Genomic DNA, 27209 nt, shown 5'->3' on the forward strand with positions numbered 1-27209 from the left:
CCCAATGGGCAATCCACCCAGGGAGGTCTTCACAGCTCCCAGGCCATGTGATCCGGTTTCTCCAAATCCGTTCTCTCAGTTCCAGGTATCTTCTGTGTGTCCTGGGGCATGAGGTGCTTTCCCTCTCTGGACCTCAGTGTCCCGGTCTGTAAAATGGGTAGGTGCCACAGAAGCTGAGAATAGTTGGTACCTCAGAGTGGGGGTGGGGCCCCAGACACTCCAGGTGTGAGTACAGTACTAACAGATGGGGACACCACCCCACCCTTCCTCGCTCCTCAGCGGTCAGATCTGCAGGGAGTTCTGGCTTTCTTAGGCCCTGGGGTGTCTCCACACGTCACACAGCAGGGGCCTCCTCAGCCTTGGCCTTGCTGTGGGAGGGAGGGAGGAAAGGAGAGAGGTGCTGAGCTGGCCTGAACGCAGCTTTTGTAACACTGAGCTTCCTCCAGTCTTCCTCCTCTTCCTCCTGAGGGCTGAGTGGGCAACAGGACGTACACATCCGGGACCAGGACTCTGGGGTTCCCACTGGCCTGCCCAGGTCACGGGAAGGGGAAGTGGTAGTGGTTCCAGGCACCCCTGCCCAGCAGGGCAAGGGGTCAAGCTGCGGAGTCTTGGGGGGGGCTGATGTGTTTCCTACCCTACCTCTTCAGGACCAAGCAGGGGCAGGGGGTGTAGTTTCTCCATGATGGGGTTCTCTGTCCTGGGAGCCCTGAGGCCCGGGAGCCCATGGCGTGTGCTTGGGGGGAGGGGGTGCACCAGACACGAGATGGACAGGTCGTCAGCCTCTCTGAGCCTCAGGCCAGTTTTCAAATGGGGATGAAGTTGACCTTCAAGGTCACAGGGCACCCCCGCCCCTCTCCAAGCTAACTTTGTAGCAGGTCCAGGCTGAGAGCAGTCGCTGGAAAGCTTGCGGATTCAAGCTCTGCTTGACTGGCTATCGAGGAGCGGAGGGGAGGGGTGAGGCTGGAGGGGGCCACCGGCGTGTCAGACGGACGCCCCAATCAGGCAGGTCAAGGAGAGTGGGCAGGGAGGTGGGTGGCTCTCCCTTCTAAGCGCTCTCCAGGCCAGAGGGGGCGTGGACGCGGCGGCCCTGCGGTGGGCCGACCACCTTTTCTGGAGCTAAGTCAGGAGCAGCCGTCTGACGAGTCGGGCTTCGAGCCCTTAGAAGAGTGCATGGGGGCGACAGGCAGGACCATAGGGATGGATGGCGGGCGCGGCGGTCACTCTCCGGTGCCGCGCGCCCACCCTGAGCGGTGGGCCGTAGGGTGATGGAAACGCTAATCCCTCCCTTTCCTTGCAGACGTCGCCCTCGCCCCCCGCTCCCTGAAGGACCCGGCTCTCTCCATCCTACACCGGCCACCTGCTCCTGGTGGACGGGTGGGGTGGGGTAGCCAGACCGCTAGCTGTCCGCCGCACCAGAGGGGCTCGTGCCCTGGCCCCGCCTCCGCCCCTCCATTGGGCGCTCATTTAAATGCCCGGCCCCGCCCCCGTGCTCCCGGCGCTTATATAGGCGGCTCGGCCGGCGACGGGCGGCATTCCGGCGCGGAGCGGAGAGGCGGTGGGTGCGGTTAGCGGGTCGCGCGCGGAGCGGGGGTGCAGCTCGGTTTCCTCCCAGACACCCCTCCCCCTCCGGAGCGAGCCCCACCCCTCCGCCAGCCAGGCCTACCCCGCCGAACTATCCCTGCGGCGCGAGCCCGGGGCGGCTCTGGGCGCCCCCAGCAGACCCCCACCCAGCATGGGCAGCCAGAGCTCTAAGGCTCCCCGGGGCGACGTGAACGCCGAGGAGGCCGCGGGCGCTTCCCCAGCCAAGGCCAATGGACAGGTGGGTGCGCTCAGCACGACCGGACTCGGCCCGCTCCTCTCGCCCCTCGCCCCCTCTAGGCCCTGGGCTGGGCCGCGCGCTTTGTCCGGCCCGGGACACGCGGCACCCCCTCCCCCGCCCCGTCCCTTTGTTCTCGGCGCCGCAGCCCCCGCGGGCGAAGCGAGGGGAGGGGCGGGGAGGGGGCGCTGGACGGGCCCTGCCGCCTCCTTTGTTCCCGGCCTTGGCCCCCGGCGCTGCCCCCAGGCCGCCCCGAGTGCTGCGCGGGGAACAAAGGCGCTGCCCGGCCGGCCGAGGGGGTACCCGGTGCTCCGCGGGGCGGGTACCCCTCCCTTAGACCCGACCTCGGAGGTCTACGGTGGGCTTCAGGGGGAGCCGTGATGTGAGCAGACCTTGCAGTGGGTGGGGGCGCCCCTTGCACCAAGGAGGAGGCTGGGGGGTGTGGGCCGTCCAGGTACAAGGAGCCTGCGCCCACGGCGGCTTCCCGCCCAATGCCGCCCGCCCCGGGCGCTGCAAAGGCGCGGACTGGCGAAGGGCGCCCCTGGGGAGGGATGAGGACCCCCACCCTCCCCAGAATCCCAGCGCCTCCTGTCGGCCATGGCCTCTGCACCCGCCCCCGTCGCGCCTCCGGAGGGAGATGTTTGACGGCGTCCCAGGTGTGGGGTGAGGCCAAAGCCAGCCACAGGAGAACCGAGTTGGGGAGCCCATTTGGGTGGAAGGGGGCCAGAGCGGGCTGGGGGAGGGGAGAGTGAGCCCCCGCCCTCACTGCCATCTCCTCTGCCCTACAGGAGAACGGCCACGTGAAAAGCAATGGAGACTTGTCCCCCAAGGGTGAAGGGGAATCGCCCCCCGTGAACGGAACAGAGGAGGCTGCTGGGGCGACTGGCGATGCCATCGAGCCAGCACCCCCAACCCAGGGCACTGAGGCCAAGGGGGAGGCCCCTCACAAGGAGACCCCCAAGAAGAAGAAGAAATTCTCTTTCAAGAAGCCTTTCAAATTGAGCGGCCTGTCCTTCAAGAGAAATCGCAAGGAGGGTGGGGGGGACTCCTCGGCCTCCTCCCCCACAGAGGAAGAGCAAGAGCAGGGGGAGACGGGTGCCTGCAGTGACGAGGGCACTGCCCTGGAAGGGAAGGCTGCCACCCCTGAGAGCCAGGAGCCCCAGGCCAAGGGGGCAGAGGCTGGTGTTGCCTCTCAGGGAGGAGACACGGAAGAAGAGCCAGGGCCCCAGGCTGCTGAGCCGTCCACTCCCTCAGGGCCAGAGAGTGGCCCAACAGCGGCCAGCGAGCAGAATGAGTAGCTGGGTGGGGACAGGTGGGTGATCTCGAAGCTCCAAGAACTGTGCTGTCCTTGTGAGGTCACTGCCTGGACCTGGTGCCCCAGCTGCCTTCCTGTGCCCAGAAAAGAAGGGGCTGTTGCCCCCTCCCAGCCACGTCCCCTCTCCCTCCTGTGGATTCTCCCATCATCCATCTGGCCTTCCTCACGGGGCCAGTTGAAGATGGTCCCTTACAGTTCCCCAAGTTAGGTTAGTGATGTGAAATGCCCTCCCTCCTTCCCTGTCCCTACCCCTGCACAAGCAATTGCTGGTTTTCTTCCCTAATTCTTATCCAATAGGTTTTGTTAATCCTGCTCCCCAAGTCCCTGAGCCAGAAGTGGGGTGCCTACACTCCAAAACCAGCCTTCCCTCAGTTGAGTTTTTAGTCTCTTGTGCTGTGCCTAGTGGCCCCAGGGCTGGGGAGGACATTGTCCTGTCTAGGTTTTTATAAACATCTTACTCAAGTTCAAACCTCTCAGCTTGTGAATCCACTTGTGTCTCTTTTTTGACTTGGTGAGCAAGTACTAGGCTTTGGGGTGGGAGAGAGATGTAATGTGAAAACAACTCCTTTCCTTTGTTCCCTGCCCCCTCCCTCTTGTTGTAAATAACTTTTAATGGCCAACCCCCAGATTTGTATCTTCTTTTGTTTTTCTATTCTAATTGCTAAAACCACTCTCTTCCACCTGGTCTCACCTGTCACCTTTGTAAAAGGAATAAATGTTGTCCCTTAGTGGTGCTGTGCCATGAGTGGTCTTCTGGGGTTAGGGTGGGGAAGCTAGGCAACCTGAGGGTGGCCGGACCATCACGGGCACAAAAAGAGTCCATATTGCCCCCGGGGAAGCTCACAGAATAGAGAAATGTACCATTTTTTATTACAAAGGTTTTCACAAACATGAAAATAGTATCTGAAAAGGGAAAACTAGACTGGTGCCCTCCACCTGAAGAGCCAAGGTCCCAGAGGGCAGGCAGTGAGAGTGGGTTGGCTCACTTGGGGCCAGGCTGTAACAGTGGGGAAGGGGTGGGGGTTTAAATGAGAAAAGAACCCATCCAAAATCTTAAGGAGCCTTGAAGAAAAAGTACAAGGGTCCCTGAAAAGCCAAGCCACCCCTAGATTGCTCAGTAACGGGTGTCTTTCCAAAGGAGGTCCCCTCAGCAGGATTTTGTCCTGTGACTACCTAAAACTACCTTTTCCACTGAAAAAGAACAGCCTAGCTGGCGAGGCAGCTGCTGGAGGTTTACCTAGCCAAGCTGCCCAGGGCCAGCTCAGGGCCCTGGTTCCTGTCTAGTCCCTGGAGATATTTATATTTAATATATTTTTATATAAATACACAGAGAAATAGAAAATATAAACTCTGAGGGGTTAGGGAAGAAATGTCTGGAACTTTGCAAGAGTCTGGAGCCGGAGGTCTGCTCAGGCCAACTTGACCTCCTCCTTGACCCTGTGGAGAAAGCAAGAGACCGGTGTCAGAGAGGCAAAGGTGTGGCCACTCAGGTGATGGGGAAACCAGGGACTGCTATCAACTGGACCAACTGTCCCCAGTATGTCCCGGTGGTGGGGCAGAAGGGTGGTGCTCCCTCCTCACCCTTTGGCTTCAAGCTTCTCCTCCTTGGCTTTCTCCTCTTCTGTGACTTCTAGAACCAAGAGTGTAGGAACAGTCAAGGGCAGCCCTTCAGGAAAGACCTCAGGAGTCTCATTCTAAAACACCCTCCCCAGAGCTATTCCTTGGACACTGGAGAGAAGCCCATCCTAAGCCCTCCCAGAGAGCCCTGCTGGGAACAAACAAGTTGAACCGGTTTTTCCCAAGCCTGAGCTCAGCGGGGCGGAGGCAGCCCCCTGGGAAAAAGCTGGAGAGGTAAGCCCCAGCTCCTGCCCATGGAGAGCCCCCGCCGGCAGTCCTGGGCCTGGAGAACTGAAGGGGCTCAGTTGGCCCTGCTACTTCAGGAGCTGCTCAGAGGCCCAAGGAGCTGGCAGGGCCCAGGTAAGCTGCGGCCTCCTAATGCCCTACATGGATTCCTCCTCCAGGGCCCAAGACTTCAGTCCCCACGCTACCCACCTTTTTTCTCCTCTGGTTCTTTCTCTTTGTCATCCTCTATTTTGACCCTCTTGGCTTTTTTGAAGTTGGAAGAGTTTTTGCGGCCACCCTCTCCCTCTTCATCAGAGTCGGAGAACTCTTCTTCACAAGCAATTCGCTTGTCAGAGGAGCAGACTGGAAGACAGGCCCAGGGTGTGATGTAGAGATGCTGTGCTCAGGGTTTCCAAATGCCACCACTGAGACAGAGGGGCGGGGATGTGCCCTCCCTAATCTGTTCCCCATAGGTCTTAGACCCAGGAAATGCAGGCTTCTCAACAGGAGGTGATGTTGAGAAGGGTGAAGGGAATTCAGAACTGCCTGTCAAGTGGGAAGGTGCAAGCCCCTAGGTCTGGGTCTTACTTGAGATGCGCTTCTCGGGGTCCTCTTCGTCCTCATCGCCACTTTCCTCTGGGACAGCGTCCTCCGGGATCGCTTGCATCTGGACCCCAGGGGCGTGGGGCAACATCCTCAGGTTCTCAAAGAGTCTCTGCCTGTGGCAAACCAGAGTATGGTCAGGGACAAGCCTGAGCCCGGACTGGCCAGGTGAGGGAGGTTGGGGGCCACTCACTTGATCTTCTCCAGGTACTCATTAGTGTTCTGGTTGGTCATGTTGGAAGGGCTGATGTGAAGCTTGAAATCTGGTCCGAAGTATTCAAAGTAGTCGTTGTATGGAAGCTCTGATCGGAATGGGAAGAGTCAAGAGACTGGGTGATTTTCCCAGCGTGGGAGCTTGAGCAAATAACTGGAAGTGTCTATGGGCCTAGTTGCCCATCTACCAAAGGCAGCATGGACTGCCTCCTAAAACAGGCTGAGACCTGGGTGAGCATGGAATTGAAGCCTGTTTAATGCTCTGCTCCTGAGTTCTCACCAGTAAGCTAGACCACGATGATGGGACTGCCCAAACCCCCAGGGGCCCCCAAGTTGAGAAAAGCAGCAATGCTCACTGAGTGCTCCCTCCCAGCCACCCTCCAGGAGCATTCCCAAAGCTGCCACCCCAGTCACTCTGTCCAGGTCAGAAGCAGGGAGAGGCCGCAGAGTCAAAGAGGACAGAGCAGGAGCTGATGGTTACGACCTTTCAATCACAAGAGGGTACAAATCCCACTGTCCCTTGCCCCTCCTGGCGGCGCTGTACATCTATGCTCCCGAGGAGCAGCAGCTAGCAGCCCAATAGATGGTTTCATGTCAAAGGAGCCGAGGACATGTGACCGGCAGGGCAGGGCCAGGCCCGTGCAGCCTGAGGGGCAGCGCTATTACCATTGGGGATCTCTGTGCTCAAGGCCACAGCTGTCTCATATGTCCAGCACCGTGCGACATTGCGAATGGTGTAACCACCTCCTCCCAGCATCAGCATCGGCAGGTTGAAATTCCTCACAAATTCTACACACTTGGCGTGCCCTTTGGTGGGAGAAAGGGCGCACTGCATTAAAGGAGAACCCCGGGAGGACCCCACCCACCCATCCCTGCCACCACCTGGTCTCACCTTTGATGGTCAGGTTGAAACAACCTAGCCTATCCCCAGACAAGGAGTCAGAGCCACACTGGAGGACGACCGCGCTCGGCTGGAACATCTCCATGACCTTGGAGATGACCTGGAAGGACAGGCTCTGGTCACCACATTAGGAGCGTGCTGCCCAGGGGGTGGGGGGTGGGGGGGGTACCACTGCAGCCCTTTCCTCTCATATCCTGACTGTCCTGTCCCACTTAGTGCTCTATGACTCGGGCGGAGGGGACATGAGCTGGCCCGCTCTCGGTAACCCACTGGCTTTGGTTCCCATTTTGAAAACAGCATCCCAGTACCCCTAAACTCTGCACCTAGAATGGCCTGTGTCCCCTTCGTGCATCAGCCATGTCTAACTACCACTTCCTCTAGGACGCCTTCCACACCCTTAGCTGTGTCTGTTGTTCTCATCCGTCCTACAGATTGTGCCTCTCAGTGTGAAGGAGGGCTTCATTTTAGACATCTTAAGTCTCATGACTCCATGCTAACTTTACTGAGGAGAAAAAAAAAATCCTAAACTTGGGCTTCTCTGTCATTCTTACTGCTAGACACAGAGTAGGAACTTGGCGGTTGCTTGATCTGACCAGGCTGACAGTCTAAGGCAGGCGTCCTCAAACTACGGCCCGAGGGCCACATGTGGCCCACCGAGGACATTTATCCGGCCCGCCGGGTGTTTTTGCCCCGTTTTTTTTTTTACTTCAAAATAAGATATGTGCAGTGTGCATAGGAATTTGTTCATAGTTTTTTTTTAGAAACTATAGTCCGGCCCTCCAATGGGTCTGAGAAACAGTGAATTGGCCCCGTTAAAAAAGTTTGAGGACCTCAGCAGTTCTCAACCTGTGGGTTGTGACCCCTTTGGAGGTTGAACGACCCTTTCACAGGGGTTGCCCATAACAGCAGCAAAATGACAGTGATGAAGTAGCAATGAAAACAATGTTATGGTTGGGGGTTACCACCACGAGGAACTGTATGAAAGGGTCGCGGAATTAAAGGGTTGAGAACCACTGCTCTAAGCGGTTTGTTCCCTCTGATCAGTGTCAGTCCCTCTGTGAAACCACTGCTAAGCACCCTCTCCCCATCCCGGCAGTAGTTACGGACCACGCACTGCCCCACGCCCCCAAACTGTGGGGTCTCCGTGGGCAAAGACTCCTCAGACAGGATCATGTCCAGCAGAGTGCCATCCTGCGGGAGGCATCAGTTCCCCTGACTGACCACGGCATGCAGCCCAGCCTGAAACGCACACATTTCTGACCAGCCTCTGTACAGCAGAAACCTCGTGGGAGGCCGAGGTGCTTTGCTACCTACTCCCCAACCCACCCCCACCTGCCCCAAGGACAGCCCTGTTTGCAGCCCAAGGGATGGCCAAGGAAGTCACTTACTGGCCTGAAAATGGCTTCATAGGACTCGTCGTCAATCCCATCTCGGAGCGGGTAGTTGACAGCATAATACTTGCCTTTGCCAGCGCCAATATCCTACATCAAGAGGGACACTGAAGTACAATGGAGGGTGCAGTGGGGGGCGTTGAAGGGTGGTGACTGGGAGACCAGCAGAGGGACGCCAGCCGGGCCCCTGGATGAGCTGGGGATGTAGCAGGGCTCCCTCCCTGGCTGAATACACTGCCCCACAGCCCTAGGGGTCTGCCGATGCACCAGGGTAGCGCCATCTGGCTGGGTGACAGAAATAGCCCCAACTCCCAGCCATCCTTTCCTCTTCACCACTCCTTTACCCCCCAGGGGAAGGGGCCCGGCAAGGGGAGCAGGAACAAGAGCGCCCCCGACACCCCAAGCGCTCAGTTACTGTAGTGCTCTCCGCGCCCACCGCTGGGCTGGTGCCTTTACCGAGCTCTGGCAAACGGCCGCTCTGGCGGAACAATCAACGAATTCGCTGCCAAAGCTCTCTGTGCTGAGGGCCATGGATGGTCTGTTAACCGCAAGGTCGCACGCCAACTGTGGTGCACTTTTCTGGGACCCACCCTTGGTTTCCCGGGGACAGTGACCCTGGATGATTCCTAGCTCCAGGAAGAGAACCTGCTCTCCCAGCCCCAAACTCCAGCCTTGGGGGACAGCTGAGCGTACCACCCAGCAGTGGCGGCGGCCGACCTTCACACTTACGGCCCACCACTGCCTTCCCCCAGCACAGGCGGGAAAGACCCCAGAGCCAGTCACAGGTGCCCCGGGTTGGGGTACAGTGTGTGGAACCAAGAGACAGGAAGTGGGTTTAGAGTACTCGAGCTGGCGGTGGGGCGGAGGGTGAGCGAGCTGGCTGGCTGCTGTTGGGACTTCTTACCCGCAAGTCCCCGGTCCCTGGGAAGTACTCCCCATACTTGTGGAAGGACACGGTCATGACCCGGTCTGTGGTGTAGAAGGCCTCTTCCACGCCGTCTCCATGGTGAATGTCGATGTCAATGTAGAGCACCCTCTGGTGATACCTAGGGTCAGAAGAGGGTTAGGGGCCTGGGGGCTCCTGGGGGATGGGACGCGCCAAGGGCGCCAGGTCCCAGCTTACCGGGCTGGCTGCCTCCCTCAGGTATCTCTAAGCACCAGAGACGTGGAAACTGGCTGGAGGAAGGTAGAAGCGCAGCCGGTGTCTCCAGAGGCCTGACCAAGCTGACCAAGTCCGATCTTCCTACTCTACAGCCAGGGTCAACTCCAGCCACCGGGGACACTCTGGAGGCAGGATCTGAGCAGCACCTGCCCCTGATCTTGCCGTGGGCTCAGATCAAGCCAAGACCCCGTCAAGGAGAGGGTGGCCAGAGGGTGACTCACCAAACACACTAGCCAGCACAGCACTGGGGAAAGCCAACTAGGGAGGCCAGCCCGTGGGGGGAGAGGGACGTGGGGACCTGGCCTAAGGTGATCCTCCAAGAGACAAGGCCGGGTAGGCATACTTTAGGAGCTCCAGGATGGCCAAGACGATGTCATTGACGTAACAGAAGCCGGACGCCTCGGACTTCTTGGCATGGTGCAGGCCCCCGGCCCAGTTCACAGCGATGTCCGTCTGCTGCTTATTCAGCTTCACAGCACTTGCTAGGGGGTGGGATGAGAGGGCATGCGCCTGTCACTAAGCCGCTCTCCACCTCCTCCCACCGAAGATGCTTCACAAGCCAGCCCCCCCCTCCCCCACCTCACTCCAACAGGGACGACATTCAACACTGAGCGCTCTTAAAAGACTGCCTTCCGAAGCCAGGAGGGTAATCCCTTAGTAGGCCCTCACACTGACTTAGTGGGAGGTGAATGGCATTTCACCTTTAATGAAGGAGGTGAGACAGAAAATCAGAGTAACACAGGAGTGGCAACTAGTCATCTGTGGAACTCTGGCTTCAGACAGAGAGGGAGTGTGTGTGTGCGTGTGTGTGCGCGCGCGCGCGCGCGCCCTGTATCACGTGTGTAAATGTATCTCTGACTGAGGTTCATGGCTAGCGAATTTGGGAGAGATACCAAAGGCACAGCACAAACAGGACCAAGAGGAGCTGGGAGAGAGGTGCACACCCATGGGTGCAGGTGCACTGCGGCTGTTAACAAGAAACCAACGACCCAACAAAGCTAGCAATAAAGACGACTGTTCAGGCTAATTCCAACTCGCGGCGGCAGGTGCTTCGTGCTGGGGTGGAACTGAGCCCAACGGGATCTTCTTTTTTTAATAAAAACATTTCATTGAATTTCATGAACTTGCCACTTTTCTGTTGACATTTACAATCTTTGCACACAAATCACCACTATACTGTCTAGGAAAATGGAATTTAGGACTTCAAGATTGTGACTTGGGCCTCGGTGCCATCCCGCTTCTGACCAGCACTACGGGTGACCCTGCTACAGTGGCAGAGGACAATGGCAGGGGCCACTGTCCACAGGCATGCTCTACTGAAGCCAAAGGAAGGTCAGGGTAGGATCTTCTGGGCTGTGATTTTTTAGGAAGCAGACTGCCAGGCCTTTTCCCACGGCACAGCAGTGGGCTTCAACCGCCAGCCTTGAGTCTAGTAGTTGAATGCCAACAATCTGCATCACCCGGGGGGGCCATCTCCACCAACAGGTGACTGACTGTCCCAACTCGGGTAGATCCGTGCATATGCCGTCAACGTGCCTGCAGCCGTCAGACATCATTAGCAGCATGCGATGGGCAGAAATTTTAAAGATTTGCTGAGTTAAAAACGTAGGAACAAAACCACCAGGGTGGTCCACAGTGGTGACCCACAGGCAGTTGACACTGAAATGGCGCCTTGTGTGCCTTTGTTTTCCACAATTGTACCAGGAGGGGAGGGGGTCACCAAGAGCGGTCCAGGTAAACACGTGCTAAGAAAGGCTTAGAGGTCAGAAGGACACCTGGGAGTACTAACTGCAGTACTCACGTAGAGATGTGTGGGGAGTGCCTTTGATGTGTGAAGGCGCTTACTATGCTCTTTCCTAAGAGAGAAAAGATGACACTTCCCATTGGTGGACCACTCGGCCGCTCACAAATTGCTTTCCTGTCCAGCATCCCAACTCCACCAGCAGGGCTTCAGGGAATCTCTCATCATAGAAAAGCTCTTGGGGACAATAGAAAAGTGGGCGAAGGGAGACGTTGGACAGTGTAAGATATGACAAAACAATAATTTATAAATTATCAAGGGCTCATGAGGGAGGGGGGAGCGGGGAGGGAGGGGAAAAATGAGGAGCTGATGCCAGGGCCTAAGTGGAGAGGAAATGTTTTGAGAATGATGAAGGAAACGAATGGACAAATGCGCTGTACACAATTGATGCATGTATGGATTGTGATAAGAGTTGTCTGAGCCCCCAGTAAAACGATTAAAAAGAAAAAGAAAAGGAAAGCTCTTGGGCGGACAGACAAGGACACCTCAGGGCTACAAGGAGCTGAAACCTGGGGGGACCAAACCAGAAAAGCATCTTCGAAACCTCAGGTGAGCCTATGGGGTTGCTCCGCACGCTCACAGGTCAGGTCTGCCCCAGAGGAGCAGGGAGAGGGATGGACATTCCTTACCCACAGAGCCGCCAGTGGACAGCTGACAGAACTCAAACAGCCCATCAAACACCGGGCAGTCCTCACCGACGTTGACTTGAAAGAGAGAGGGGAAAGGTTAGTGTGCGCACTTTCCCTCGGCTGTCATGGAGCTCACTAAGAGCTGATGGGACTTGGGCTCTGGCAGTGCGACTAGGCCAAGCCATGTAACTTCTTTGAGCAATAACGATGTCAACCTCACCCAACCGCTGTGAAGATGAACAGAAATCTTACGTGGGAAGCGTTTGGCTAGGGCTGGGAAATTGTGAGCTCCTTCCTTGAACGAGAATAACTGAGCTGCTTCGTCCCGTCTGGCCAACAAGGAAGTGAAGGCGATCACAAGGATCTCTCACCAAACACTTCCACGGACCATGCACAGGGTGAATGCTTTTGATACCGGAGCTCACCTTCTCAAGTAGGATTCGGACCCATTTTGTAAATGAGGCAGCGGGGCTAGCAGGGGACCCCTAGCAGTGCTAGTCTGCTCCTTCTACAACATACACAAGTGACAACTGGGGTCTCAGGAAGAAACACATGCAAACAATCATGCAAATGAAATGACAAAGAAGGGAGGGGGTGGAAGCACACATGGAGGCTGCCGTGTGGCAGCCTAGAGGGGAACTTAGGGCCCCCAGCGTCACAAAAAAGGCAACCACCAGTATGCCATCAGTGAGACACCGGTGAAGTCAGACGCAGGCTGCCAACTTGACCCTTACTCGCCTGTCCCACTCTTCCCACCACACCCTGCCGTTGTCAACGGAGACTCCCCAAGCCAGGGCAAGGAGGGGCACTCTGGTGCGAACGGGCAGGGCTGCACAGCCTGGAAACTGACAGTAACTTCTTGAGAGACAGCTGAGGCCCAAGGCCCGCATTAACCACAAAGCGCTACTGACTCCTGCCAACCCCTCCACAGGAGGGTGCCCTGACCTAGTGCCCTGCCAAGGCAGGTGCTCGGAGGAAGTGGGTGACTCTCCCTGACCCTGAGGTAAACATTGGGAGGCTGTGTCAATAAGAACTTTGGTCCGTGGGGCAGGCCTATCATCTTCTGGCAACGGATCCCTCCTTCTCAATGATTCCCTCATTCTGTGGGTCGAGTCTGGCCGTCCAGGGTTCCAGAGCTTTGACGGCGTTACCATCTGGGGTGTGGAGCCCCTGGGGGGCAGGCTAGAACTGCCCTGGTGGATTTCCTGAGACTGTTAACTCTGGATGGGAGAAGAAAACCTCATCTTCCACTGAGCAGTGTCTGGTGGCTTCGAACTGCTGACGCTGCACTTAGCAGCCCAACTTGTAACTCACTATGCTACCAGGGCTCCTAAGGACCCAGCCCGACTTGGGCTACCCTGTGAGGCCAGGAGGGCCTTTCTGTGGGATCTCCCACTAGCCCTAAAACTACTTTTCTCTCTTTTTTTGGGGGGTTGGGGGGCACTTCCAGTGAAGGGGAGCAACACGAGAGGAGAGTTGGGGCAGGTGCAGAAACACACAAGGGACCACACCCAGACTCCAGGACAGGGCTCCCCTCGGAGGTGGTGGTGGGAATGGCAGGGCACCATAGGAAAAGGGTAGGTGATCAAGGAGCAGTTGGGGGTGGGGGTGGAGGGCTGCACGATATTGGTCATGCTTTTAAGATGCCTAGTGCGTTCATGGGTGTTCATCATGTACCTCTTTTTTCTTTTTAAGTTGTATTGGCATTTCTTCTACCTACCACACAAACCAACAGTCAGTCAATCATGATCATAGTCAATGTTAGCAATGCTCTTCCTTGTACTCATCATTAGGATAATAATAATTATTTTACTTAATCTGTGGGGAAAATACACACAACAAAATATTCTCCAATCCAACAACTTCTACATGTATTTTTAGTGCCATTGATTATACTCGGTTACGCAATCATTATTATATCCGTTTCCAAATTATTCCTCCACCATCACCGTGTGTTTTTTGTGTGTGTCTGAAATCTTCCGTAAAGTCATGTTCTTGCAGACTATGGTGGCCAGGATTACGAGACTGGAGGTCCACTTTCCATTCTACCGCCACTCTGCTGTGCGGTCCTGGGAAAATCTCAGCACCTTCCCAGGTCTCACCTCTCCCAGCAGCGGACTGGAGACCTTCCCACGCTTTGCACCACTGTCCAGCCCCAGGACCACGAGCCCCATGTATCGGGCAGTGGGTTAACCCTCCAAACTCGCGACTGTTCATGTTGTCATTGTCATGAATGAAATGTTGGGCTCAGTTACCACTGCTCAAGGTGACCCAGCCAGGACCTAGGACAGCTAACTCAGCTTTGTCACAGGTATAGCATCCTGTTAGGTGGCAGTCAAAGGAGCGTTTACGTTCTCATTGCGGGTTCTGCAGACACCCCAGCAAGCCCCGCAAGTTGTTCAGTGACTGTGAGAAGTGACAGCTGTAGTCGCTGCCGGCCCTGCCTTAGATCAAGTCTGTGCACTGCCCTGAAGCCCTGGGATGCCTCATCTTTGTACTAACAACAATTTCAGACCCATTTTCTTTGCACACTTTAGAATGTTGATTTCAGGGAAATCAGAGCCAACCATGAGCCAAAAGCATATGTTCTTGAGGGTCTCATACTTTGACTGCAAATAACAAAAATCATCAGCCTTAACAGCAAATGTTCCTAGTTACGGCAGGTCGGTGCTTTGATTGATGTACGTTTATCTGACTTATCCTCCTACTCTCCTAGTCGGTGCTACGGTCTCCCTTGAAAGAAGAGAAGATGAGGATCAGAGAAGCCAGGAGACTGACCCAGGACCACACAGCTCAGTGGCCGAGCGAGGAGCCGACTCACGCCGAGACACCGACGCTCCCTCCCTTGTGGCAATTCCAACCTGGCTCTCTGCGGAGAGTCCTGGCCTAAATGGGCGGGGCGGACGAGTGCACCGCGTCATGGAAAGAGGGGAAAAGACAGTGTCTGTCCAGCAAACGTTTCCCCGAGAGTGTAACAGCTGCTGGGGTTGTGGGGCTTCTGTGCTTCTGCCATTGTTCCCACTGCACAATGTACGGCATCGAGAGAGAACTTCCTGCCTTGGGACTCAGATCTGTGGCCAGTGTCAATGCTTACGAGCTACAGGTGCCTGCTTTCTCCCGACCAGCTGCCATTCACACTTCTATCCAAACCCCATGCTACAGGGGCTTCAGGTACAGGGTCTCACTCAGCCAGAGATCACTTCTGAAGCAGCACCTGGGAGAAGTCAGGGCTGATAGTTTCTTCCCAAGCCTGAACGCAAGTTTGCCTACAGCTAGAAAAATCTCTGTTCTTCCTACAAACAGGGTATGGCCGCTGAGAAGGGGCCTGGTCTGAGGGCTCAGGTGCCAGAGGCAGAGGGCAGAACTGCTTCAGCCCAAAGCTGACTTCATCCCAAAGCTGTCCTGGGCGGTCTGCAGCTGGGGGGGGGGCGACTTGGTCAAAGAGAGCTGGGTTCTCGGTCTCCTCTCTGTGCCTCCCAGCTCAGTGCTTTCTCCCCAACGACAATGACAGTACCGGAGGCAAGGCTGGCAACCCAACTGGGAAAACTCCTGCCTCGCTTCTTCAGCCTCCGGCAACAGAGGAGATCAGGCTTGAGAAGAAAGCATCACTTGGGCCACCCATGAAAGGCAGGCAGTCCAGGGGAAGGCAAGGCGGGCCGAGATCCAAGGGGGCTGGGAGAGGAGGGAGGGGCAATGGACTTACATCTCTGCATCTGCTTGCTGTACTCCGACATGTTATCTGGGCGGATGGAGCGCAAGAACTTGATGTAGTCATCACTGTGGTACTTGGTCATCTCCTCCGCGTTGGCTTTGTGAGGGCGCTAGGGGACGGAGGGGAGAAGGGGCATGTTAGTCCACTCTGAACTTGTCCTTCCTGCTCAGCTGTGCACCTCAATCACCTCAGTTACTGAGCAGGAATAAACAGGCACGGCTAGCTCACGGGGAGGCTGAGAGACGGCATGAGATTGTGTACTCACTCTGTAAATGGTAAAGCACTTGATAAAGTATCACAGTGTAATACAGATATGTGATCACGGCTCCGACAGGCCGAGAACAAGGAGGTAACTGAAGACAACTGAGAGAGATGGGACACCCTCACACCAACCACTCCGGTCAGTTACACTCTCCCACAAAAACATCCTGGTCACCTCCCTACACTGACCCCCACACCCCGCTGCCTCCTTTTTCCTTTAACTTAACTCACTACCACCCCATCCTTGAAGTGTAAGTCATCTTCAAAAGATGACCCTTTGCTCTAAGTACCCACACACATCTTATTTGGGCCCGTATTTTGAATACCAACAGGGTCGTTGGTACTTGATGGGTCTCAGTGGTACGACCTGATTAAGAGAGACTCCACAAAAGGCCTAGTGACTTACTGCCAAGAATTGACTAACAAAAACCCTGGGGGGATGACAACAGACTATGATTGGGTAGGGAGCTACAAGACGAGCTCCCTACATTGGAAGGCCATCACCCTGGTCTCAAATCATGCCACAGTTGTGGCAGTGATTCCGATAATAGCCAGGCAGCATTTCATTCTGTTGCCCATGTCCCCCCCCTGCCCCCCCAGGTCAGAACTGACTCCAAGGCCACAGCATCCTGCAGGACGCATTTCCACACAGTCACGTTGAACGAGCGCTCGCTCTGGGCCAGGCGCGGCGCCAAGTATCCTAAGTGCAATTTCACACGATGATCCTCACAAGGGTGTTGTCGGTTTGCATGGCATTATTGCCCTCACTTTGCAGGGAGGACAGTGGGGCGGCGGAGGCCAGGCCCAAGTGGACACAGCCACGAAGCTGGAACAGAAACTCAGGGGTCTGGCTCTAGGTACCATTTGACTTGCATTGGAATATATGACTGGAAAAGAGATATTGTCTCAAAAGCAGGTAAGAGACCCCTGAGTTGGATCCAAATACAAACTTGTTTGTACTGTACTAATGTGTCCTCTCCCTCCTTGGTAATCTCATCGGAGCCTGGCTTCGGCTACCTTCTCTAAGCTGCCCAAACTCTCCCACCATCTCCATCTCTGCTCGGAGCTCCAGCTTACAATTCACTCCACGGGCTTCTCAGCCAGCCCCAGCCAGGAGCCCCCAGGGTCCTGCTCGTGTCCCTGGAGCCAGCAGGTAAACGCTCTGTGGCTGTTGCTCCGAATAACCCATCCTCCACATCCACCCGTGTCGTTTTCTGGCACAGGGCACATATTTATTTATTTTGATATAATACTATTGTTCATGTTTGTCACCTGTGTCTTCCTGTTGTAATCCACTGCATCCGCCACTAGTTTCTCCTTTCTCCCTGTTACCTAGAATTACTCGACCCGGCTGCTCTGCCTATAGTTTTTGTCACTCCAACCAAAATGCCTGGGGATGTGAAGGCTCCGGGGCCCTCCAAGGGGACTGGACATCGCCAATGGTGTAAATGAGGTAACATGACACCCTTGTGGGATGACAACATACAAACAATAAGGAATACGTACTCTAGTGAGGGGACTGGCTGGCTTCACCATCTAACTAGCTTTAAGAGGAGCCAGCTCTGGAGCAGAAGAGACTCACAATCAAGAAGGAGCTTGAAGGAGAGTGCTCCTTGGACGCCAAGATCACTGTGCTGAACCCCCACCATCCTTAGGAAGGAGCGCTGTGCCACAGGCAGGTGCGGAGAGGTGGAAGAGACACGTTGGCTGCAGAACCAAGAGCAGGAGGCAGCAGGGGCTTGGCTTTGGACAGGAAGCTCCCTGACAGAGTAGGCTGCCTCCAGGCACGTAATTGGAAGAGAAGGTTTGCCAGCCTAAGAAGCGGGGCCAGAGCTGAACACTTCTCAGCAGAGCTGTACTTGCCCAAGTCGGGGAAGGCCAAGGGGCTTGGGAGGCCACGGGCTAAAACAGCTTTGAAACAGTTTTCCAAGCAGCCCATGAGACCGAGGGCCTGCGCATGCCCGAGGGAGGGTGTCCTGACCCAAGAACTGTATCCTGAGCATTCCTGATCCGGTTCCTTGTAAAGAGTCACTTCACTTATAAAGCCCATTATCATGAGTATGGTCTGTGAATTCTGTGTGACCGTTGCAGAGAATTCCTGAATGCAGAGAGCAGCAGAGTGCCACGGGCGGGCAGGCTGGCGTCAGAATCCGCAGAGAAAGTTGGAAGGTGGAGACGTGATTGACTTTGGCTGATGGTGAACTGGATTCTCCTTCCCCCTGTGCAGGCAGGAGGCAGGCACTGCCTCCATACCATTTTTTTTTACCACCCTGCAATTGCTCAAGACCGAAACCTTGACCCCTCCCTCTCACTCACTTTTCTGGAGATTACCCCAATGTCGCTGGCAAACATGTCCTCATCCATCTCTAGGCCACCGCGTTCCTAGCCTAGACCCTGACCCCTAACTGGAGGCCAGTCAGCCTCGATCTTACCACTGTGAATCTACTGGTAATCAGTCCCACGACCAGAATCATCTTCCTAAAATGTTTCTAAAAACGCTTCACAGCCATCATTTCTCCACAAGATTAAGTCTGAACTCTGTCCTAGTTTAGGAAAGCTGACTAATCGGAACCCTGCGTGGCTTTCTAGCACCCCTTTAATCCTTCATGCTCTGGCCAACTTGGCGGCACTTGGAAGGGCTAGGCAGTTTAGCTGATCTGCTGCTCGCCGCAGCCAGCCAAACCCTGGTGAGTGGAGAAGTCTTTCTACAGCAGCCCGAGCTGACCGACGCCTGCTCACGAGACTGGGCCCAGTGTTGGCTGGTGCGTTTTCATTTTGCAAGTGCCAGAAATGAAGTTTCTTGGGCCAAACTTCACTGTTCTCAAAGGCTAGCGACTAACACGAAGCTCTTAAAAATGCTCTTGGGTAATGGAAAAATAGAGGAATGGCTACAGGCAACAATGGAACCACCACCCGATGAAGATAAGCTGCCACAGAACTGGAGCAGTAAGGAAAGATGACGTGGCAAATGTTTTGTTACGTAGATTTACCACAGATTTTTTTTTTTTTAAGGCAAAACAACATCTGTGGGTTAAACAAAGCATGTTTGAGGAGCTGAATTTGGCACACAGTTTCATTGCAATCCTCACCACCTTTGGGCCTTTGTCTGGCTGACAAGGCTACAGTTTCCTTCACACCCTTCTCACCTGGGCTAATTTCTACTCTACTCGGTTGCAGTTCAAAGGTCAATCCCCCCCACAGTCTCAGTTAAGTAACTTTCTGAAGGGTTCCCCCTGAGAGCCTCATACTTCCCCTTTCATTAGACATCACCAGAGCCCCTCCCAAACAGCCAAGAATCTGCCTATCTGATTCAAAGCAACTAGGTTGGTACCCTGCACTTAGCTGGTACTCATAGTAAATAAATATTTTAAATGGTACCCACTAAATAAATAAATATTTACTGCCTTATCAATTACTGGTTTCTTTTTGGTCTCCTGATTTATACCCATTTATACCCACCCAGCCTCTTCTATTGTTCACATGATTAGTTGTTGTTGATGTTAGTTAGGTACCATCAAGTTGGTTCCAACCCATGGCGGCTCTCTGCACAACAGAACGCACACTGCCTGGTCCCCCACCCGCCTCACACCTTTCATGTTAGTGTCCCAAGTCTCTTTAAGGGTCAATGCCCTGCTCCAAAACATTCAGTGTTTAGAAACGATTCTAAACTCCTGGACGTGGCATTGAAGGCACTTTACCAAGCCTTCATCTAATCTCATTGCCCTGCCTTCTTCCACAAATATTACACTTCATTGTTTTAGATTTGGTTTTATTTTTCCTTTTTAAAAAATTTTAATCATTTTATTGGGGGCTTGTACAACTCTTATCACACTTCATCCATACATCCATTGTGTCAAGCACATTTGTACATATGTTGCCATCATCATTCTCAAAACATTTGCTTTCTACTTGAGCCCTTGATATCAGCTCCTCATTTTTGCCCCTCCCTCCCCCAGCTTCCCAACCTCATAAACCCTGGATAAGTTATAAATTAGTATTGCTTATGCATGTCTTACACTGACCGATGTCTCCGTTCACCCATTTTTCTGTTGTCTGTCCCCCTGGGAGGGGGTTATATATAGATCATTGTGATCAGTTCCCTCTTTTTCCCCCAATCTTCCATCAGTCCTGAGGGTTTTATCTGTCCTGGATTCCCTGTGTTTCCAGGTTTTATCAGTACTCGTGTACATGCTCTGGTCTAGCCAGATTTGTAAGGTAGAATTGGGGTCATGATGGTGGGGAGGAAGCATTAAAGAACTAGAGTTGTATGTTTCAACGATGCTATACTCTACCCTGACTGGTTCATCTCTTCCTTGTGACCCTTCTGTAAGGGGATGTCCAATTGTCCACAGATGGGCTTTGGGTCTCCACTGTGCACACACCCCCCCCATTCACAACATGGTTTTTTGTTCTGGGTCTTTGATGCCTGATGCCTGATCCCATCAACACCGCATGATCACACAGGCAGGTGTGCTTCCTCCATGTGGAAAGGACACCCTTCTTCATGTCCCCAAAGACTTGCTACACGCTCAGATGCAAAGACGCCTTTCACCAACCAAGAAGCTCTCTGAGTCTTCCTGTCCTGAGTGTTTATTGGTCAGCCCCGCTTGATTGGTTAACATCCAGCTTCCTGTGGTGAGCTGATTTATCAGCCACCTAAGTGAGTCCTTTCAAGTCCAGTCAGCTCCCACTCAACAGCACAACACCAGGTGTGGCCCAGAAGTTCCAGACCAAAGCACCCCAAGGACCCCAAGGGCTATTTCTCAGGAAACAAGCACGCACACCACCTGCCTCTGCTGGTATCAGGTGCTGTGCGGTTGGTTACCACGTGTAGTGACCCAAAGTACAACCAGGCTGGTCCTGTGCCAGTCTCCTGTTTGAGCCCTCATGGCAGCCACTGTGTCAATACAGCTCCTGGGGGGTCTTCCTCTTTTTGCTGACCCTCTACTTTTCCAAATCTGTTGTCCTTCTCTGGTCACTGGTCCATCTTGATAACATATCCAAAGCACATGAGACTCAGTCTCCCCATCCTCATGTCCAAGGAGCATATTGGCCGTACTTGCCCCGGGATAGCCTGTCCACCCGCACGGCATTCCATGGCCTGCTGCTGCTTCTCACCAGCACCGTCGCTCACAGGCCTCAGCTCTTCTTTCTTTCCCAGGCACCGTCCAGCTTTCATAGGCACGAGGTAATCGGAAGAGGCAGAATGCTCCTCAGCACAAGGGTGCACACTGCACACGTTATCAGGAGAGATCACTCCTGGGAAAAGAACATGTTTCGTAGAGGGGCAGCAGATGACAAAGACCCTCAAAAATGGCATGGCTGGGGTTAGAGTGGAGCCAAAGCCCCTCTGTAGATAATTGGATAGCCCCCCACAGAAGAGGTACAAGGGATGATTCAACCAAGGTGCAATAAGTACAGCACCGACGAATCACACATCATTCCTCTAGTTCCTGAATGCTTCCTCCACCGCCCCTACCCCGCCACCACCATGACCCAGTTCCAACACAAATCTGGCTACATCGGAGAACACACATCGCTACAGATAGAGCTCTGGACACAGGGAATTCAGGACAGACAACCCCCTCAGGAACAGTAATGGGAGTAGTGACATCATGAGGGGAGGGGGAAGGATGAAAAAAGGGGAACCCATCACAAGATTGGCTATATAGCATCTCCCAAGGGGGCGAATAACAAGCAATATGGGGAAAGGGAGACAATGGACAAGGTAAGATATGAAATAATATATAATTGATCAAGGATATGCGAGCGTGGGGGAAAAGAAGGCACTTATAAGCAAGGGCTCAAGTGAAAAATGTTTTGGAAATGATGATGGCAACATAGTACAAATATGCTCGATACAATTGACATATGGAATGTTATAGGAGCTTTAAGAGCCCCCAGTAAAATGATTTTTTTTAATGGCATGGCAGAGGCATCGCTGTCTGACTTCCTCTAACTTCCCAAGGGGGAAGGACCTTTATCACCAGCATCAATCATCCAAGGTTGAGTCCTATGAAGCAGGTCAGACATACCTCCACACTCCCAACTTCTTTACCAATCCTGACCCCAACTGCCCGTCTTGCAACACACTACCTCCCTCTCTGCTGGGTCTGATCATTTGCTGCAACATGGGACTTACTAAAGAAGTAAGAGCTTGTCCTCCAGGAACACCCAAGACACAGATCTTTGAGCAAGGCACCCTCTTCTGAGCTGGCCTGTAGCCAGGCCCTCTGGTCCTTGGCCCCTCAGTCTGGCCACTTCCCCACTCAGTTAAGTGTTAGAAAACTCTTTAGCTCTGCTGCTAAGTGCCCAGAGGTACCCCACTCCCACAGCAAAGTCTCCTGCTGGAGAGCTACCTGGACAGGGATGCCCACCGCAGTCTCATGCCTAGCTCTTGAAGCTGCTGCCTCAGCTGTGCTGTTTCTCTGCACTGCTTCTTACCCTCCCCTGCCATCTCTGGTGTCACAATTCTGTCTCCTGGGACTAGGAAGCTCCCATAGCAGGGACCTCTCCCTTGGTCAGGTCCCCTCTTCTTCTATTCCTTCTCTCCTTTCATCTCTTGTCAAATGAAGGTGTGTGTGTGTGTGTGTGTGTGTGTGTGTGTGTGTGTGTACAGCCCAAGCTCACTGCCATGGGGTCAATCCAAGGTCATTGTGACCCTACAAGGCAGAGTAGAACTGCTCTGTTTCCAAGACCGTAAAATCTTTCCCGGAGTAGGAAGCCTCATCTTTCTTCCAAGCAGCAACTGGTGGTTTTGAAATGCTGACCTTGCAGTTGGCAGCTCAAGAAGTAGAAAAATAGCAATGGTCCCAGGACTCCTTTGTAAAAATAAAAAGACGTGACCTAAAGTGAGGGTATGAATTCAACAAGGCAGTAGAAGGGGATGACTCAAGATGCAATATCTCCTAATCTTGCCTCTTAACACACCAGAAAATTCACTCCAAACTGGGCCCAGAACCACCGGCATGAAATAACTCACGGACCCATAGCGACCCTATGGGCGGAGTAGACGTGCCCCTGAAACCAGATGGCTGTTGGCGTCAAGTACAATCAAGTCACCACAGTGTCCCTATGTGCGAAACAATGAAACACCACCTAGTCTTGCGCCATCCTCACCATTGTGCCCATGCCTGAGCCCGTTGCTGGAGCCATTTGTCAGGCCTGGGATTTACAGCACACTTACCACATGGGGGATGGGCTCAGATAAGGTGCCCTGTGGGTGTGGTGGTCACGATAGTGTGAGTTGGAGTTTGCTCCGTGGCAGTGAGTTTGGTTTTCTGGAGGCTAAGAGAACCACATTAAGTTACCCACTTACCACAAAGAGACTCATCTTTTCCCATCGAATGGGCTTATGTACCCTAAGAACCATTAGACTCGGAATTGGTCTATGTTTTGCTATGTATATTCTCAACAACAACAAAGTAAAGAAAACTTACAGAACCATCAGGTGGCTAGAGATGTCTGTGCTTATTTCTGGCCTCTCATTTCTTTTCTACCAGGGCAGAGGGGGCACCTAACCTACTCAACAGCCCAGAACGTCTCCACCATTGCCAGAGTCCTTTCATTACTGCAGCTACACGGGATTTTCTAAGACCAGGAAGTAGGAGCCCTACTTGGTCCTTCTCTTTTCACAAGATCTGTTAGGGCCTGTTGCCATTTCATACACAAAGCTGGCTGCTCCTCTTTCTAGAAAGAAGGCTCGGCATTTTGATCAGGACTGTGCTGACTCTATAGATGGTTTTCAAGAGTGTTGACATCTTAGCGCCTGTAAACATAGGGCATCTTTCCACTGAAGTTTTCTTTCATCTCTTCCAAGCAGTCCAGGTAGTCTGGTGGGTTAAGTGTTAGGCTCCTAACCACAAGGTCAGTGGCTCAAAGCCCAGAGGTGCCCCACTCCCCCAGCAGGTCTCCTGCTGGAGAGCTACATGGACCGGATGCCCACCGCAGTCTCATGCCTAGCTTTTGAAGCTGCTGCCTCAGCTGTGCTGTCCCCAGCTGCTCCAGGGGACAAAGAAGCAGCGACCTACTTCCTTAAAGATTTACAGCCTTGGACCTGCAATGGAGCAGTTTTACCCCACCCTCTGTAGGCCCTATGAGTCAGAACTGACTCCAGAGCAGTGGCTTTGGATATAGCGTATATACTCGAGTATAAGCGGGCCCGAATATCAGCTGAGGCACCTAATTTTACCACAAAATGGCATTAAGAATGTGCTGCAAAACTCGGCTTATACACCAGTATGTACGGTAAGCAAGCTTTCTGCGGTGCTTCATGGTACTCATTGGTGAAGTCCTTCAGAGCGCTGGCTAGACTGAGATGTTACACACGATAAACCTTTTAAAATAGAAAATGATACTCAATACATTCAGAAGGTGCTTAGTACTGTGGGAATACAAGTGGCTATTATTAAATGGAGCATTCGATGAAGCGTCTGAGTGACTGGCAGAGCGGCCGCAGCAGTTTGATTAGGCTTCTGCGTGACCCGTGGGGCTGTGGAAGCTTTCGGAAGTGAGTCCTCAGGGTTTGGATCTCCAGCCAGAGGAGAATCACTGGGAGGAAAGAAGAGGAGGTACCTGGTTTGGGGATTATTGTTTCATGAGGAACAGAATCTCTGAACAAAACTGGAGCTGATCCAACAAACACAAAGAGAGGGTATCTCTGCTTCCTGCAGGTCCTAAGGACCAAAGAAAATGATCAAAGCTCAGCAACCAGTGACACTCAGTGACGTGGCTCTAAAGTTCACCTGGGCGGAGTGGCAGTGCCCGGGCCCCGCTCAGAAGACCCTCATTCAGGATGTGATGTTGGGAGACCTACAGCCACCTGGTTTCCAATGGTTATCAAATTAGCAAACCTGATGCGTTCTCTGGATTGGAACAGGGGGCACAACCAGGATCCACATTAGAACAAAGCGATGGTGGAATGTGTCCAGACTTCCATTTCGTCTCCCCCTTCTTGTGGGAAGCAACCAGGAAGACAGCCTATGTGGGCAAATTGTGAACATCCCCACGTGAAGGAGCCTGGGAGGCCAAGGCTCCCCTAGAGGAAATCTTTCTGTTCGTGGGTTGGAGATATGTCCCACTCAGCTCCTCCTAAGTAAAAGTCATTCCCCACAATGACCCCCCATAATGATGTCAAGTTTAAGGTGCTGTCTGCAAACAGTGGTTGCTCACTAAACTCTTGAGTTGTCAACTGCTTGAGGGTTATCTGCCTAAAGGCTGTCAGCCATCTAAGGCCATCAGACCCAACTACCTGTCCCACCCTAAGTAGGATCCACTCCCTTCTGATAAGGATCATGGATGGTTCCCCTGGAGAAGAGCTCAAAGACACCTAAGGTCAAGCCAGCTCAGAGAGGACCAAGGTTAGGCTGCCATCTTGACTCTACAGCCAGCCCATCATGCTACATTTGTGCCTTCCTGTCACATGTGCCCCTAGTGCCTCCCCTTCCTATCGTGTGTACACTCCTAGCCCATCCCCTCCGGTTATATGTGCGCCTGCTGCACAGCCCCTTCTTGTTACGTGCTAACCATGGCCTGCGTGCCCCAGATTATTTTAGCTCATGAGAATACACTGCTCTCTCTGCGTGGACCTGGCTCCTGAAGTCATGACTGAGAGGTGAGCCCTTACACACTTAATAATAAAATAAGTGAATAAACTAAATAAAACCTTTTTTTTCCCTAAGTAGGAACCAAAAAACCAAGGATAATAATTAACCGAATTCTGAGCATCTGAAGTCCAATTTTAAAAAAAGGTATCCAAATCAGCAAATCATTTGAATAGGAAATTCAACAGGGAAATCTGAATGGCCAATATACATATGGAAAGATACTCAGACTCATTAGTAACTAGGGAAATACAAATTAAAATAGTAGATACTATTTCATGCCTTCCTAATGTGGAAAAATAAAAATTTTAGAGCTTAAATCTGACAATGTCATGTGCCGGTAATAACTAAGAACAACTGTAATTTTTCTCCGTTGCTGGCAGCTGGGAAGCAATTTAGCATTATCTGTTAAGATTGAAGGTGTGTATCCCCCCTTACCCAACAGTGTTGGAACTCCCAGTGCATCCTCCGGGGAGAAGTGTTAGCACAGGTGCACCATGAGACCCACTCAATGTTCACATCAGCAGTGCTCGTGACACAGACACTAGAAACAAACCAAGTGCCCACCAAACAATGAAACAGACAATTCTCATATAGCATAGTCACACCATGATCGATGGCGCCACGTGGATGACTGTCAGAAACATGGTAAGCCAGAAAGAAAAAAAAATGTCATGTAATAAATATCGCATGGCTCCATTGACAGGAAGTTCAAAACCATGCGGCATCGTAAAAAGCGCCATTCCAAACAGGTCGACTAGAGACTGGTAAAGTTATGAAGAAAAGCAAGGAGCTAATGATTCAGACTGGTTCAGGGCAGGGATTAACCCTGGGGAAGGGGAGGGAAGATGGTGCCAGTTAAAAAATACAGAAGCTTGAGAAGCAATGGGGATTTTGTCCTTAACTAGGCAATATTAACTGAACTATGAACCTTTACACCTCCCCTATATTTTAGAAAAATTATTTCAGGTCTACGCAATTCCAACTCAAAAAAACTAACAACACTTTACCAAAAGAACAGAAGGTGATGAATAAGCAGCCGAGGAATATACAAAATTAGCATGCAAGGCAATGATGGGAGAGAGAGTAGGATTTCATCCAGGAAAAGGTGCCTGGATAGAAATGGGAATGTCTATCCAGAGGTTCATTACATGTCTGGAGGTAGAACAGGAGGGGGGGGGAGAACCAGAGAAGGCAGAATTGTGTGAAAAACACCTCAGTGTGTGTCCTCTGGCATAAAGGAGTCCATGGAAAAATGGAATGAAAAGATCACAGAATTTTTTTTTTTTCCTGTTTCACAGCTTTAAGATCATAGGATTTTCCCACAAACTTTTCACAGACCCTAGGGGCAACCGAACAAGACTGCCTGGCCCGGAGTCCTCCTCACGATGAGGGCCTCCTTTTGTGCTCACCTGCTCTTTACCAAGCACAATGTCCTTGTCCCTGACACCACATCCAAGCAGTCCTCCAGCCTTGCTTTTCTACAAATCATTAGGGGCTCATACAACTCTTATCACAATCCATCCATCCATCCATCCACTGTGTCAAGCCCATTTGTACATTCGTTGCCCTCATCATTCTCAAGATATTTGCTCCCCACCTAAGCCCCTGGCGTCGGCTCCTCTCCATCCTTGCTATCAAGGAGCCTCCTGACTGTACCTGCACTAAGACAGACGTGTTTGTCTCCTGGCAGTCCGTAGCATATTTCATATTGCTCATCAGAGGCATCGGTCCTTCTGCAGTCTTCCTTATTCAATGTCTGACTTTCACATGCATTTAAGGCGACTGAAAACACCAAAGGAGCCTCTGCCGTGGCTTTCCCAGTGAGTGTTCTAAAATACTCACTGGGTTTCCCTCGCTTCTCATTCATTCTTTTTTTAAAGATCCTTTTATTGGGGGCTCTTACAGCTCTTATAACAATCCATACATCAATTGTATCAAGCGCATTTGTACATATGTTG

The 27209-nt window shown here is 52.9% G+C and overlaps 2 protein-coding genes across 2 annotated transcripts in view; one reads left to right on the forward strand and one right to left on the reverse strand.

Annotated features, from left to right (window-relative positions):
- The first annotated feature begins 1546 nt into the window (after positions 1-1546).
- On the forward strand, positions 1547-3859 carry MARCKSL1 (MARCKS like 1). The gene is made up of 2 exons (XM_004705007.4): positions 1547-1819; positions 2605-3859. The coding sequence occupies exons 1-2, from the start codon at positions 1733-1735 to the stop codon at positions 3112-3114; spliced, it is 597 nt and encodes a 198-aa protein (XP_004705064.1). The 5' UTR covers positions 1547-1732; the 3' UTR covers positions 3115-3859.
- Positions 3860-3979: 120 nt separating this feature from the next.
- Positions 3980-27209, reverse strand: part of HDAC1 (histone deacetylase 1) — a 33315-nt gene continuing 10085 nt past the window's right edge. Inside the window, exons 3-14 of the mRNA XM_004705008.3 lie at positions 15377-15494; positions 11674-11748; positions 9587-9725; positions 8986-9127; positions 8079-8171; positions 6682-6790; positions 6456-6596; positions 5770-5878; positions 5562-5692; positions 5184-5336; positions 4713-4761; positions 3980-4568 (exon numbers count right to left, since the gene is read on the reverse strand). Of these exons, the coding sequence (XP_004705065.1) occupies positions 4541-4568; positions 4713-4761; positions 5184-5336; positions 5562-5692; positions 5770-5878; positions 6456-6596; positions 6682-6790; positions 8079-8171; positions 8986-9127; positions 9587-9725; positions 11674-11748; positions 15377-15494 (1287 nt within the window). The 3' untranslated portion in view covers positions 3980-4540. The remainder of the gene's footprint in view (positions 4569-4712; positions 4762-5183; positions 5337-5561; positions 5693-5769; positions 5879-6455; positions 6597-6681; positions 6791-8078; positions 8172-8985; positions 9128-9586; positions 9726-11673; positions 11749-15376; positions 15495-27209) is intronic.

Source organism: Echinops telfairi, unplaced genomic scaffold (genome assembly GCF_000313985.2).
Source record: "Echinops telfairi isolate 266 unplaced genomic scaffold, ASM31398v2 ScPeMD7_7457;HRSCAF=8495, whole genome shotgun sequence".
Taxonomy (NCBI): Eukaryota; Metazoa; Chordata; class Mammalia; order Afrosoricida; family Tenrecidae; genus Echinops; species Echinops telfairi.